The sequence below is a fragment of the Carcharodon carcharias genome, chromosome 3, assembly GCF_017639515.1.
Source record: "Carcharodon carcharias isolate sCarCar2 chromosome 3, sCarCar2.pri, whole genome shotgun sequence".
NCBI classification, from domain to species: Eukaryota; Metazoa; Chordata; class Chondrichthyes; order Lamniformes; family Lamnidae; genus Carcharodon; species Carcharodon carcharias.
Window position 1 is genome coordinate 25,489,413 of NC_054469.1, and position 13,489 is coordinate 25,502,901.

At 43.4% G+C, this 13,489-nt stretch overlaps 1 protein-coding gene across 6 annotated transcripts in view; it reads right to left on the bottom strand.

Moving 5' to 3' along the window:
• The window catches only part of obscnb (obscurin, cytoskeletal calmodulin and titin-interacting RhoGEF b), a 625,157-nt gene that overhangs the window by 217,441 nt on the left and 394,227 nt on the right, over positions 1–13,489 (bottom strand). For all 6 annotated transcript variants that reach the window (XM_041184481.1, XM_041184479.1, XM_041184482.1 and 3 more), the window contains one exon: positions 5,079–5,345. In XM_041184481.1, the coding sequence (XP_041040415.1) occupies positions 5,079–5,345 (267 nt within the window). The remainder of the gene's footprint in view (positions 1–5,078; positions 5,346–13,489) is intronic.

Here is a 13,489-nt window from a genome sequence, read left to right on the forward strand (position 1 = left end):
AACATGGGCAGAATCATCCAAGTTTGCACTAAATGTGGTAGTGGGCAGGATAAAGGAAGTTTTGCCCGCCGGCTGCAATGGCGGCTTTCCACGTCATACCGTCCCATTCCCGCCTCATTAATAATGCATTCCTGGGAAACAGGGCAGGTCAGTGGCAGGGTGGCCTCTGAATTGCCCGCCCTGCCCTCACCTCAGGTTTTCAGTAAACTGGACATCACATTTAAGGGCCAACCCTGCACAGAGCTAGCACTGTTCAAGGGATAGGAAGCTGCTGGGAACTGATGGCTGCCAAAGGTAGGGAATATGCAGCCCCCAGATTTAGCGACGCCTCACTTGAGCGCATGGTGGATGCAGTGGAGGCCTACCGCGAAGTCCCCTACCACCCCGCTCCGGGCAAAGACCAGCAAATAATGTCACCAATCCATCACGGGAGGTGGTGGCAGCGGTAGTCAGCGCCAATGCCTTGCAAAAGAGGACAGCCATCCAGTGCAGGAAGAGGATGAATGGTCTCATCCATTCGGTGAGAGTAAGTCACTCTTCTCATCATTCTCAACTCACACAAACCCAGACAGCGGGGGAACATCACGCAGAGCTGCTGGAAGCCCTCAACAGAGTGGCACACGAGTCAGAGCAGTGCATCTCTGATGAAATGGTGCCCACACTTATATATATGGAGATCTCCATGGGAAGGATGGCAGACGCCATGGAGGCCCTGGTCCAGCAGACAAACAGAGATGTGCGCAGACCTGCACTCTATCGCAGCCAGCATGGGTCAGTTCCTGTAATGGCAACACGAGAGGGAAATGGGGCACCTCAACCACCCACCAGGTGCTGCTTTCCCTCAAGGACTCAGGCTGGGGCCCTCGGTGACCCGAAAGAAGGAGGAGTGGCAGCTGAACACCCCTGGGTCAAACATTCAGGAATCTCAGAGGCTATCCTCCCCCTCAAAGTCCCCTTCACCTGTGTCCCCTCAACTTCATCCTCTGTCACTGCAGAGGGAGCAGCTGGCCAACAGGAGGATAGCCAAAGCAAGCTGGGGCCCTCAAGGCCTCTGCCGTCCAAAGGGCCCATGCCAAAGTCATCAGAGGCAACTGGACCAACCATTGCACAGGTTGACTCCACCCCTGTGCAGATGTCAGGGCAACACCCAGAAGAAGTGGTAGACCTAGAAATGTTAAGAATTTCTGATCACAAAATGTGTTCACCCATGCAACCCCTTGTCTCTTTATAATCTGAAAATATATTAACTTTCACTGAGTAATGTGTAATGGTGTCTTTCAGCTTCATTTTGCAGGCTTCGCAAGTCCTCCCCATGCAATCCCCCCACCCCACCCCCACCCAGCATTGGCCGTTCAGCTGCACGCAGCCGGATCACAGGCCATTTGGGAGGGACATGTGTGTGTGTGGCAGGGCCTCTTGGAGCCTTGTGCAAGCATTCTCCCACCCATGTGGAGCCTTCCTCCATCACACTCATCTCAATGCTGCTTGCTGAGGTTCTCTTTCAGTTGTCCATCTAAGCTGTTCTGCATCTCCACCCACCCACTGATCGTACTCCCACACAGCACTTGTGCCAGTCCAAAACAAGGCTCTTCTGATTTTCGATTTCAGAGGCATGGTTGTTGTAAAATGTGTTTTCAGCTCGCCTGTCCTTTCCCCTCCCACAGTCACCATGTCCTTTCTCCCATCACTGTTGATCCCTCCTGGCATCACCTTCCACCTCCCCACCGTCACCACCAGCCAGAACCCTTTTCTTTCCACATGCATGTTCCTGATCTTCCCGAGAAACCCACCCATTCCCGCCTCATTAATAATAATTAATAGCAACTGCATTGCTAGCCTGCATAGTTCAATATTGGATTATCAAGTCCAAGTAAAAGAATCTAATTCCAAATTCCCATCACCAGGTCTCTCACCTTGGAGCCAACTTCGCCAACTAAATTTCCTCTAAGCTTCCTATCCAATATTTCCAGAAGATGCAGGATTCCCAGGATCCAGTCTTAAAATCCAGCAGTTAGCTGACAGTCAACTACTAAACACCCATGGTCCTGAAAACTGATTGTACTATGATGGGTCTCAAGTTATCTAAAACCACTGCGAGCTACTTTTACATTCATTATGTAAAGCTCTCATTAGTAATGAGGTTAAAAACTTTTAGCACTGAAGTTAGTAGTTTGCAAGTCAGATTTCAAAAGTTTGGTGCACATGACTCAGCTGAACATATGTAAGCTGTTTTTGTAGAGCCTAGGCAGATTTGTACACTGAGGTAAGTTAGGTCAATTGCATATCCAAGTACTTTTTAAACCCTATGAGTTTTGACCTCTTGCGTGCTTTCAGGCAGTGAATTCCAGGCCATCACCTTCCTCCAGGTGAAAAAAGTTCTCAAATCCTCTCTAATCCTTCTACCAATTACTTTAAATATTTGCCCCCTTGTTACTGACTTCTCTGCTAACAGAAATAGGTCCTTGCTATCCACTCTATCTAGGCCCCTCATAATTTTATACAACTCAACTAAATTTCCTCTAAGCTTCCTATCCAATATTTCCTCATACTTAAAAATTTCTATTCCTAGCAATATCCTGATAAATTTCCTGTGTATCCTCTCTAGTGCAATATGGAATAGTGCTAGACAGAATACAATGGAAAAAATATTTAGATCCGATTGGTGAGCTATATGTAGTTTTCTTGCCTTGGGCACTTCACATCTCCTGGCGAGCATTATTGGGGCAAGCACTACTCAAGCACCCAGGCTAGTTTTGCAACTGAATCCATTCCCAGTGTTTAGGGCCGGATCTCCAGCTTCTGGCTAGCATGAATGGGCCCTCCGCCTAGTCATACCTGCGCCAACAAAGTGGATGTTAGGGATTTCAGGATCTAACAGCCAGTATCACAAATGACCACTCGGCTAAGGCATCATAACAATAGCCTGAAAGTTAATGTATGCAGAATGCAACAGAGAAAGGAAGAAAAAATGGTGGAAAAAGGAGAGAAAGAACAAGCCTTGAGCATCATACTACATATTGAAAATTTACTTGTAATAATATACTTCTACACCAGCAGGTAAAGTATCTCAGATGCTTTCTGTAAAATAGCTAGGAGATGAATTTCCATAGGGATTCTCCGATTATTGAATGTAACTTTTGTGTGAATTCCTTGGAAATCCCAGAAAAATTGTTAATTTTTAAGGGGTTTCTATGAAGTTTCCACTGAAAATACAGTGGGCGATCGAAAGAATGCCAACTAACAAATTTCAACATGATCGTTGAATATGAAGGTACCTTTGATATTTAAAAATTGTTTTCATCATATAACCTGAATGCTTAACAAAAACATTTTGATTCTACTAATATGGCTTGCTTCACACCATACTGCTCTCATGTTGACTGCATCAGTTACAGTACAGCATTAATTGACAATACATTTATTTCTAGAGCACGTATTCTCTCTACATAGGGGCACACACCATTTTACTTAAAGCTGCAAAACCTGGACTCAGATTAGTAAAACCTAGGACTTTGTGAGCTCCAAGTGTGTATATGGATGGCTAGAATTTAATCATCTAAAACTATCTGACTTACTAGCTCAGAAAAATGGCCAGATTTCTGTTGCTATCTTGCTTTGATCCTCTTACCTCTTACAACATTAGCTTGCAGGGTTATCTTGAGCTGACTGGAAACAATCCTAAACTTCAGTGAAAGATGTACTATTTGTACTTTATGAGACAAGCTGCTGTCAATTAGCAACCACCACACTGCATTGCTAGCCTGCATGGTTCAATATTGGATTATCAAGTCCGAGTAAAAGAATCTAATTCCAAATTCCCATCACCAGGTTTCTCATCTTGGAGCCAACTTAGCCAATGAAAATCTATTTACCTCCCACTTAAAGGCATAGAATTACAAAGAAGCCTCAACATGGAAATAAACCTACTTGGTGACAGAAAAACTTGTAATATTTCATTTGATAATCAGCTACAGGCAACTGATTGTGTAAGAACAAAAACATCACGCTGATTGCAAGAACATATAAAATTCCTTATCGGGTATCATAGACCACCTGGTCATTGACTGAATGGAAATCTTCTTTCTGGTTGATTTCGGCCGTTGGACTAACCCTGGATATCATCTCAACAAAAACCAAATTTAATACATCAACAGTATTAAGTTGTTGCTGTCATTTATGATTTCTATCTCTTTGGAAACAGATGAGTCTGCAACCCCTTTGGAACAGTGCACCTCTTCTGGTTTGAAATCACTAGGCAAAATTCACTAGCTGATATTGCAGATATTTCCCCAATGTGATTAGAATAAATCGGTTGCAAAAGAAGAAATCCAAGGCAGGTATGGCCTTCATAGTCATCAGTAGGGGGTTTCTAGTGAAAAAGGAGGTTCTTAATTCCTTTACTACCATTTGGCAAGATTCAATAATTAATAAATTCTCCAACATTGATTTTATGTTAATACAAGGTAAGACCAGTAAACATTATATCTGGAATACTGTCTTGACATGAGAATAATTTCCTATTTCTTGTTGGAAAGGATGATGACAGTCACTAACAGTGCAAAATGCTCGGTTAGTGCACAATTGTTGCATTTGACAATTACTTCATCCCATCAGGACCAATTCTGAACTGTTGTTATTTCCAGCAGATTTTGATGCCCTTTAGGCATTTTGAAATTACTGTGTAATTTGCTTTAATTGAATCCTTTACCAGTTTTTCTATTTCCTAACAGGTTCACTAACCTGTCAGAAGCTGACAACCTCTATCCACAACAGACATTAGTATTGAACAGACATTGCAGTGACTTCCAGGCATCATATTATTAACAATCTAGTAAACAACAAGAAACTCATCTGCAATGTATTCTGGATTGTTGAATCACCATAGTTAGCATAATGCATAAAGACAACAGATGAAAAGAGTCGTACATAAAGTGCAACACGACTGACAACAAAGACAAATAAGACTCACATGTAACATATCCCAAATAGTCTACATAAAATTAAATTCTTCAAGACGGAAGACTGTGACATATATTTTCTCCTAGATTTAAATAACATAATACAAAAGTGGTTCCTACCTTTCACTTTTAGAAATGCAGTAGTCTTCTGGTCCCCAGAATCACAGGTATATTCTCCTTGGTCTTCTAGTTTTAGGTTGTGTATAAACAACTGAATGCAGGAACCTTCAAGCTTCATTTCATACTTATCACTTGATTGAAGTAATACAATGCCTTTCCTCCATTCCATTGGAGCATCAGGTTTGGTAATCTCACAGCACAAAGTGGCCATACTACCCTCTTCAGCTTCTGTGTTCTCAAGTTCTTGTGTGAAAAACACAGGCAGAGCTAAGGGAGAAATTAATTTAACCAGCTGATTATGTTGTTCAATCAAGATCCAAGCTTGCCAAAGAGCTCTAGTAACCACTGAATAACAAATTTCAATCCCATTCATTCCCACTAAGCATGATATTTGGAAAATCATCAATACTGAGGTCAATCTGGACTGAAGAAGTTTAATACTTATTAAAAATATTGAAATATAAAGAATTGTCTTCCAAGTTTGCTGATGACACAAAACTGGGCAGGGCTGTGAGTTATGAGGAGGATGCAAGGAGACTTCAGGGTGATTTAGACAAGTTGTGTGGGCAAACACATGGCAGAGGGAGTATAACGTGGATAAATGAAAAACAGAAATGCAGAGTATCATTTAAATGGTGACATATTGGGAAATGTGGATGTACAAAGGGATCTGGGTGTCCTTGTACACCAGTCAATGAAAGTAAACAGGCGGGTACAGCAAGCAAATTATATGTTGGTCTTCATTGCAGGAGGATTTGAGTTCAGAAGTAGGGATTACCGCAGCTATGCAAGGCCTTGGTGAGATCACACCTGGAGAATTACGTGCAGTTTTGGTCTCCCTACCTAAGAAAGGATATACTTGACATTGAGGAAGTGCAGCAAAGGTTCACTAGGCTAATACCGGAGACGGCAGGACTGTCGTATGAGGAGAGATTGGTTGGGCCTGTATTCACTAGAGTTTAGAGGAATGAGAAGGGATCTGATTGAAATGTATAAAATTAACAGGGCTAGACAGGCCAGATGCAGGGAGGATGTTTCCCCTGGTTGGGAAGTCTAGAACCTGGGGCTACAGTCTCAGGATATGGGGCAGGCCATTTAGGACTAAGATGAGGAAAAATTTCTTCACTCAGAAGGCGGTCAACCCCTGGGATTCTCTACCACAGAAGGCTGTGGAGGCCAGGTCACTGAGTATATTCCAGAAGGAAATTGATAATTTTTTGGATATTAGGGGCATCAAGGGGTATGGAGAGAAAGCAGGAATGTGGCTTTGAGATAGAGGATCAGCCATGATCATATTGAATGATGGAGCATGCTCGAAGGGCTGAGTGTCCTACTCTTGCTCCTAGTTCCTATGTTTCTAAAGGTAATTAGTTTCTTATCCAGCTATAAATATGCTAACAAGTAACTGATAGTGTGATCAACATATCAATTATGTGCTATGCCTATATTCATAAATCAACTAGATGATTTTCTGTTTTGATGAAAAGTTATTGATCTGACTTTCTTCACAGATGCTGCCTGACCTTCAGAGTACTTCTAACATTTTTTGGCTTTATTTCAGATTTCCAGCAGCTGCAGTATTTTTTTTCTGTAGATGATTCTTCTTGTAGCTTCTAACATTCTCAAAACAAATCAACTGAAGTACTGATGGCTCAAATACTCTTTTAAGAGTATCATGCCTAGTCCAGCCAGTAGTCAAGAATATATAACAACTTTCATACAAACAGACCAAAGAGAGGGCATGAAGAAAGATTAGCAAGTAAAGTTAAAGATAACCCAAAGATGTTTTACCAATACATTAATGCTAAAAGGTTAGTGAAGGAAAAAGTGGGACCTAAAGAGATAAAGATGGAAACTTGTGTGTAGATGCAGAGGCTATGGGAAGGGTTTTGAATGAATATTTTGTCTCTGTGTTTACAAAGGAAAGGGAGGCTGTAGATACCGTAGTCCAGCAGGAACACTGCGAGATATTGGACGGGATAGTCATAAAGAGAGAGGAAGTACTCGAAGGGTTGGAATCCTTGAAAGTTGATAAGTCACCAGGGCCAGATGGGTTGCTTCCGAGGCTGCTGAAGGAAGTCAGGGAGGAGATAGCAGATGCTCTGAGGATGATTTTCCAATCTTCCAATCTTTCCAATCTTCACTAGATACAGGGGAGGTACCAGAGGACTGGAGAAATGCAAGCGTTGTTCCATTGTTTAAAAAGGGATCAAAGGAAATGCCAAACAATTATAGGCCAGTTAGTCTTACATCGGTAGTGAGCAAATTAGTAGAATCAATCCTGAGAGATAGGATTAACTGTCTTGTGGAAAGGCATGGACTAGTCAGGGATGGTCAGCTTGGATTTGTTAAAGGAAGGTCTTGCCTCACAAATTTGATTGAATTCTTTGAGGAAGTGACAACAAGGGTTGAAGAAGGTAGTACAGTTGATGTTGTGTACATGGATTTTAGCAAGGCATTTGACAAGGGCCCACATGGCAGATTGGTCAGGAAACTAAAAGCCCATGGGATTCAGGGTAATGTGGCAAACTGGATAAAAGGTTGGCTTTGTAACAGGAAACAAAGGGTAATGGTCGATGGATGTCCTTGCGAATGGAAAGTTGTCTCAAGTGGTGTTCCACAGGGCTTGGGGTTGGGACCCTTGCTGTTTGTGTTATATATTAACGATTTGGATGTGAACGTGGGGGGCACAATTTGGAAATTTGCAGATGACACAAAGGTTGGCTGAGTAGTGCATAGTGTAGAGGATAGCCATAATCTCCAAAACGATATAGATGGGTTGGTGGAGTGGGCGATAAAGTGGCAGATGGATTTTAACATAGAGAAGTGTGAGGTCATACATTTAAGGAGGTCAAACAGTTACAGAGATTACAAAATAAGTTTACAAGAATGTTGCCAAGGTTAGAAAAGTGTAGCTACGAGGAGAGATTGGATAGGTTGGGGTTATTTTCCTAAGAACAAAGAAGGCTGAGAGGTGACTTGATTGAGGTGTACAAAATTATGAGGGGAATAGGTAGAGGGGACAGGATAAAATTGTTTCCCGTGATGGAGAATTCTAGAACCAGGGGACATAGGTTCAAGATAAGTGGCAGAAGGTGTAGGGGCGACATGAGGAAGAGTTTTTTTACGCAGAGGGTAGCGGGTGTCTGGAATTCGCTGCCCAAGTTGGTGGTAGAGGCAGAAACTTTAAACTCTTTTAAAAAGTACCTGGATCTGCACCTAAAGTGCTGCAAGCTGCAGGGCTATGGGCCAGGTGCAGTAAGGTGGGATTAGAAAGGGCACCTGGGTGTCCTCGGGCTGGCATGGACAAGATGGGCTGAATAGTCTCCTTCTGTGCTGTAACTTTTCTATGTTTCTATATGACAAACATCATCCTAATTTTATATTACAAAATTAACCAGTCTTCAAACTCTTGTTACGTCAAGCTAGAAATTGCATTTGTGATAAATGGACATGTGGATAAGTGGTATAGCGTTCCCTATTATTGTCATTTATCAAACAACAAACGGAGGAATTGCATTTGTACACTTACTATTAGCCACTGTATCTTACAGGCTTTAGTGTCTATACCATGAAAAACAATCACAGACTAAACATATCATTCCTTACAGTTTAGTGCAGTTCAAAAGCTACTATATATTTTAACAGTACCTCATAAAGCTATCTCTCATTTAGCACTGTGTCCCTAAAAAATGGTCTACTAAATAAAATGTGCTAAAAATAAATCATATTCCTATAAGAAAGCATGTATTAAGGGTGGGTTACATTCCTGACCTATAATTTTTACATTATAAATCTATTGGTTGCCTTGAACCTAACTGGCCCAAAGATCCTCTTTCTGCTTACTATTTACTTTTCTTTATTCATTCACAGGATGTGGGATTCACTGGCTGGGCCAACATTGCCCATCCCTAGTTGCCCTTGAGAAGGTGGTGGTGGGCAGCCTACTTGAACCACTGCAATCCATGTGGTGTAGGTACACCCACAGTGCTGTATGGAAGGGAGTTCCAGGACTTTGACCCAGCAACAGTGAAGGAATGGCGATATATATCCAAGTCAGAATGGTGAGTGACTTGGAGGGGAACATCCAGGTGGTGGTGTTCCCATCCATTTGCTGCCCTTGTCCTTCTAGATGGTAGTGATCATGGGTTTGGAAGGTGCTGTCAAAGGAGCCTTGGTGAATTTCTGCAGGGCATCTTGTAGATGGTACACACTGCTGCTACTGTGTGTGGTGGTGGAGGGAGTGAATGTTTGTGGATGTGGTGCCAATTAAGTGGGCTGCTTTGTCCTGGACAGTGTCAAGTTTCTTGAGTGTTGTGGGAGCTGCACTCATCCAGGCAAGTGGGGAGTATTCTATCACATTCCTGACTTGTGCCTTGTAGATGTGGACATGCTTTGGGGAGTCTGGAGGTGAGTTACTCATCGCACGATTCCTAGCCTCTGACCTGCTCTTGTAGCCACAGTATTTATATGGCTAGTTCAGTTTCTGCTCAATGGTAACCCCCCAAGATGTTGATAGTGGAGGATTCAGTGATGGTAATGCCACTGAATATCAAGAGTTGATGGTTGGTTTCTCTCTTGTTGGAGATGGTCATTGCCTGAGACTTGTGTGGTGTAAATATCCAAGCCTGGATATTGTCCAGGTCTTGCTGCATTTGGAAATGGACTGCTTCAGTATCTGAGGAGACACAAAGAGTACTGAACATTGTGCAATCATCAATGAACATTCCCACTTCAGACCTTATGATAGAAGAAAGGTCATTGATGAAGCAGCTGAAGATGGTTGGGCCAAGGACACTACTCTGAAGAACTCCTGCAGTGATGTCCTGGAGCTGAGATGAATGATCTCCAACAACCACTTCTTCCTTCAAACTCTCCACTGATTGGACTCATACCGAGCACAGAGTTTTCCCCCTAATTCCCATTGACTCCAGTTTTGCTTGGGCTCCTTGTTGCCATACCCAGTCAAATGCTGCCTTTTTGTCAAGGGCAGTCACTCTAACCTCACCTCGGGAGTTCAGCTGTTATGTCCATATTTGAACCAAGGCTGTATGAGATCAGGAGCTGGTGAGTGGCCCTGGCAGAACCCAAACTGGGCATCAGTGAGCAGGTTATTGTTAAGCAAATGCTGCTTGATTGCATTGCTGATGACCTCTTCCATTACTTCACTGATGATTGAGAGTAGACTGTTGGGGTGGTAATTGGCTAGGTCCTAGATTTCTCATGCTTTTTGTGTACAGGACTTACCCAGGCAATTTTCCACATAGCCGGCTAGATGTCAGTGTTGTAGCTGTACTGGAACAGCTTGGCTAGGGGCGCGGCAAATTCTGGAGCACTACTCTTACTACTTACTGCTACCCTTTCTACTTACCTCCTACTTGCCGCTTCCCACTTCCTGCTTGCCACTTCCCACTTTCCGGCCCCTCTCGCTCCCTCCCACTTACTTCACCCGACCCCCCCTCGCTCACTCCCACTCAACACCCTTCTCACTACCTCTCTCGCCCTTCATTCCCTTCTGTTCACTGCCCCACTCCCAAGCCCTCACTGTGAACAAGGGCTCTGGCGAGGGGCAGTGGCAAGTAGGAAGCAGCCAGGGAGTCGAGAGAGGCAGTGAGCAGAAGGGAGCGAGGGCATTATTGGAAGAAGTATCGAATGGCAAGGAAGGAGTCGGGAGAGGCACTAAGCAAAGCGGCAGGATGTGTTTAAAAAAAACAGACTGACCATGAACAATTACATTAAAAAGCTCAAAAATGAAAATGGAGGTCAAGGCCAGCAGTGCTATTAAGGTAAGCTCCCTAATTTAGAAGCCACGCTAAAACAAAAACTTGCCATTAGAATGTGCTTTAAACAGGGGATAGCTGTACTACACACTTCAGGAAATGACATGAAAGCTTTGGAGAGGATATATAGAAAGGTCCCAGCAATAAGGGATCACACTGGATAGACTGGAGAAGGTGGGGTTGTTCTCAAAATAAAAAAGCTAGGATGAAATTTGATAGAGATGATTAAAATAATGAAGGTTTAAATAAAGTAAAAGTAGAGAAGCTGTTTTCAATGGCTGAAGGGTCATAAGGCACAGATTTAAGGTGATTGGCAAAAGAACCAGAGGTGACATGTAGAAAGCTATTTTCCTTGAGCAGTTAATATTTCCAATGTGTTGCCTGATCAGGTTGTGACTACAAATTTGAAAGCAGCTTTCAACTGCAAATTGAATAAATACTTCAAGAATAAAAACTGCAGGGATATGGGAAAAGAGCTCGAGTTGGAAAAACTGGATCACTCTTTGAAAGGAAAACAGTGCTGGAAAAGCTCAGCAGGCCTGACTGCATCTGTGGAGAGAGAACCATAGTTCAAATTTTGAATCCAATATCATTCTGCTTCAGAACGAAAGAACTGGTGCAAACTTGATGAGCTGAATCACCTCCTTCAGTGCTGTATTATTCTATGATTCCATCAAGTTACCCATATAATACTGAAATGTGTATCTATTACAAGATATATTTGGCAGAACATTTCAACTCCTTATTTGAAAAAGGATATGATTTAATGATAATCAGTTCCAAGAATGTTCACCCAACTCATTCCTGGGATGAGGGGCTTATCTTATGAAGAAAGGTTGAAGAGGTTGAGCCTATACCCATTGGAGTTTAGAAGAATGATCAGTCTTATTGAAACATATAGGGCAGAATTTTTACCTTGATGGGCGTGTGTTCGACCTGCTCGAGTGTGAAATGGCACGTGATGACGTTGGGCAAGCATCCCGATGTCAATGCGCAGTTGTGCAATAGTTCAGTCGACGGGGGTGTGCAAGAATCGGCAGCGCGCCTGCCAACAATTAGAAGGCCTATTAAGGCCACTAAAGTATTAATTAACTTAAATTTTTGGCTGCCCGTCCAACCTTATGGTTGTTGGGCAGCAAAAAGGCCAAGCGGCCTTTGTACTTTTTAGCAAACTTCATCCACGTGCAGGATGAGATTTCCAACAGCAAATAAAAATAAAATAAAAAATATTACATCTCATTCGTAACATGTCCTGCTCATGTGACAGAGTCACATGACAGAGTCACGAGGGGACATGTTTTTTAAATTTTAAAATTCTTCATTTTTGTTTTTCAGAACTCTTCATCTTCCTGAGGCCGCTCTGTTCCTCAGAGAGCTTTTCCAGCGCGCACCCGCACACATGTGCAAAGTTCTCCGCTTTCCCTGCTCGCCCTCCTCCCCCCACCTCCGCACAGGCAGCGCTGAGCGCTGCAGCCTTAATTGACCCCGCTAGCGTGAAATCGCAATCCAGCCCCAATCGCAAGCGGCGGTCAGCTTTCCGACCGAGCCCACCCAACAAAGGCAAAATTCTGCCCATAAGATCCTGAGGGGAATTGACAGGGTTGATGCCAGGAGGATGTTTATTCTTATGAGGGGGACTAGAACTAGAGCACACAGTTTAAAAACTGTGACAGACCTGGGGCCATTCACCAAGATACTGCCATACTTGATGAGCTGAATCACCTCCTTCAGTGCTGTACTATTCTATGGAGGTGATTCAGCTCATCATGGCTGCTGCCTGGTTGATAGCTACTGCCAAGGTAGCATTCTTTTTCTTACAAGCTCACCCTCGCACATAGCCACATGTAAGCCCCCATGGAAAGCACTGTGTGGTGCACTCAGCTTAGTGGATCACCTGATGTCATGAACTCACTTGCAGCACTGCAGCCAGGTTCGATAGGCAACCCCACGGCTGTTGACTTCCTCTGTGCTCTCTGTCCAAGCTCGCTTCATCTGGTGGGCAGGTGTCCTCTTCCCATTCTGGGGGAAGAGGGCTACCCCCCTTGCCCCCAGACTGGAAGTGAATTTGCAGGGAGTGATCACTAAACTGTGGGGCCACCCAGGATCTTCCCTCTGCTATTCCTTGACAGACTTTCTTTCACAGGATTCTTTTAGGTGGGCTTGATTTCAATGAGCGCTGGAAACCCTTTAAATATGGTGCCAGCGTTTCCAGGAGAATGACCTCACACCACCACTGCCATCTCACTGGATGCCTCCTCTGCCTCCTGCCTGTTAACTGGTTGATCACAATAGATTTAGGATTCCCAGCCCAAGTGGCAGCAGCTTCTTGCTGGCCTCGCCACAAAGTTCAATCCTAGATCTCCCAGTTATCCAGATCAAGGTAATGATAAAGTCAAAACAGCCTACTAAACCAATGAGCAATCTAAAATCTGTGATGATTTGGGTAGGTTCATGAGTCAACCAATACATACGTTCACAGATCTCTTGTAAGCTTTGAAGAACAGTCATATGGACTCGAAACGTGAACACTGTTTCTCTCTCCACAGACATGGCCAGGCCTGCTGAGTTTTTCCAGCATTTTCTGTTTTTATTTCAGATGTCTGCATCCTCAGTATTTTGCTTTTAGTTCAC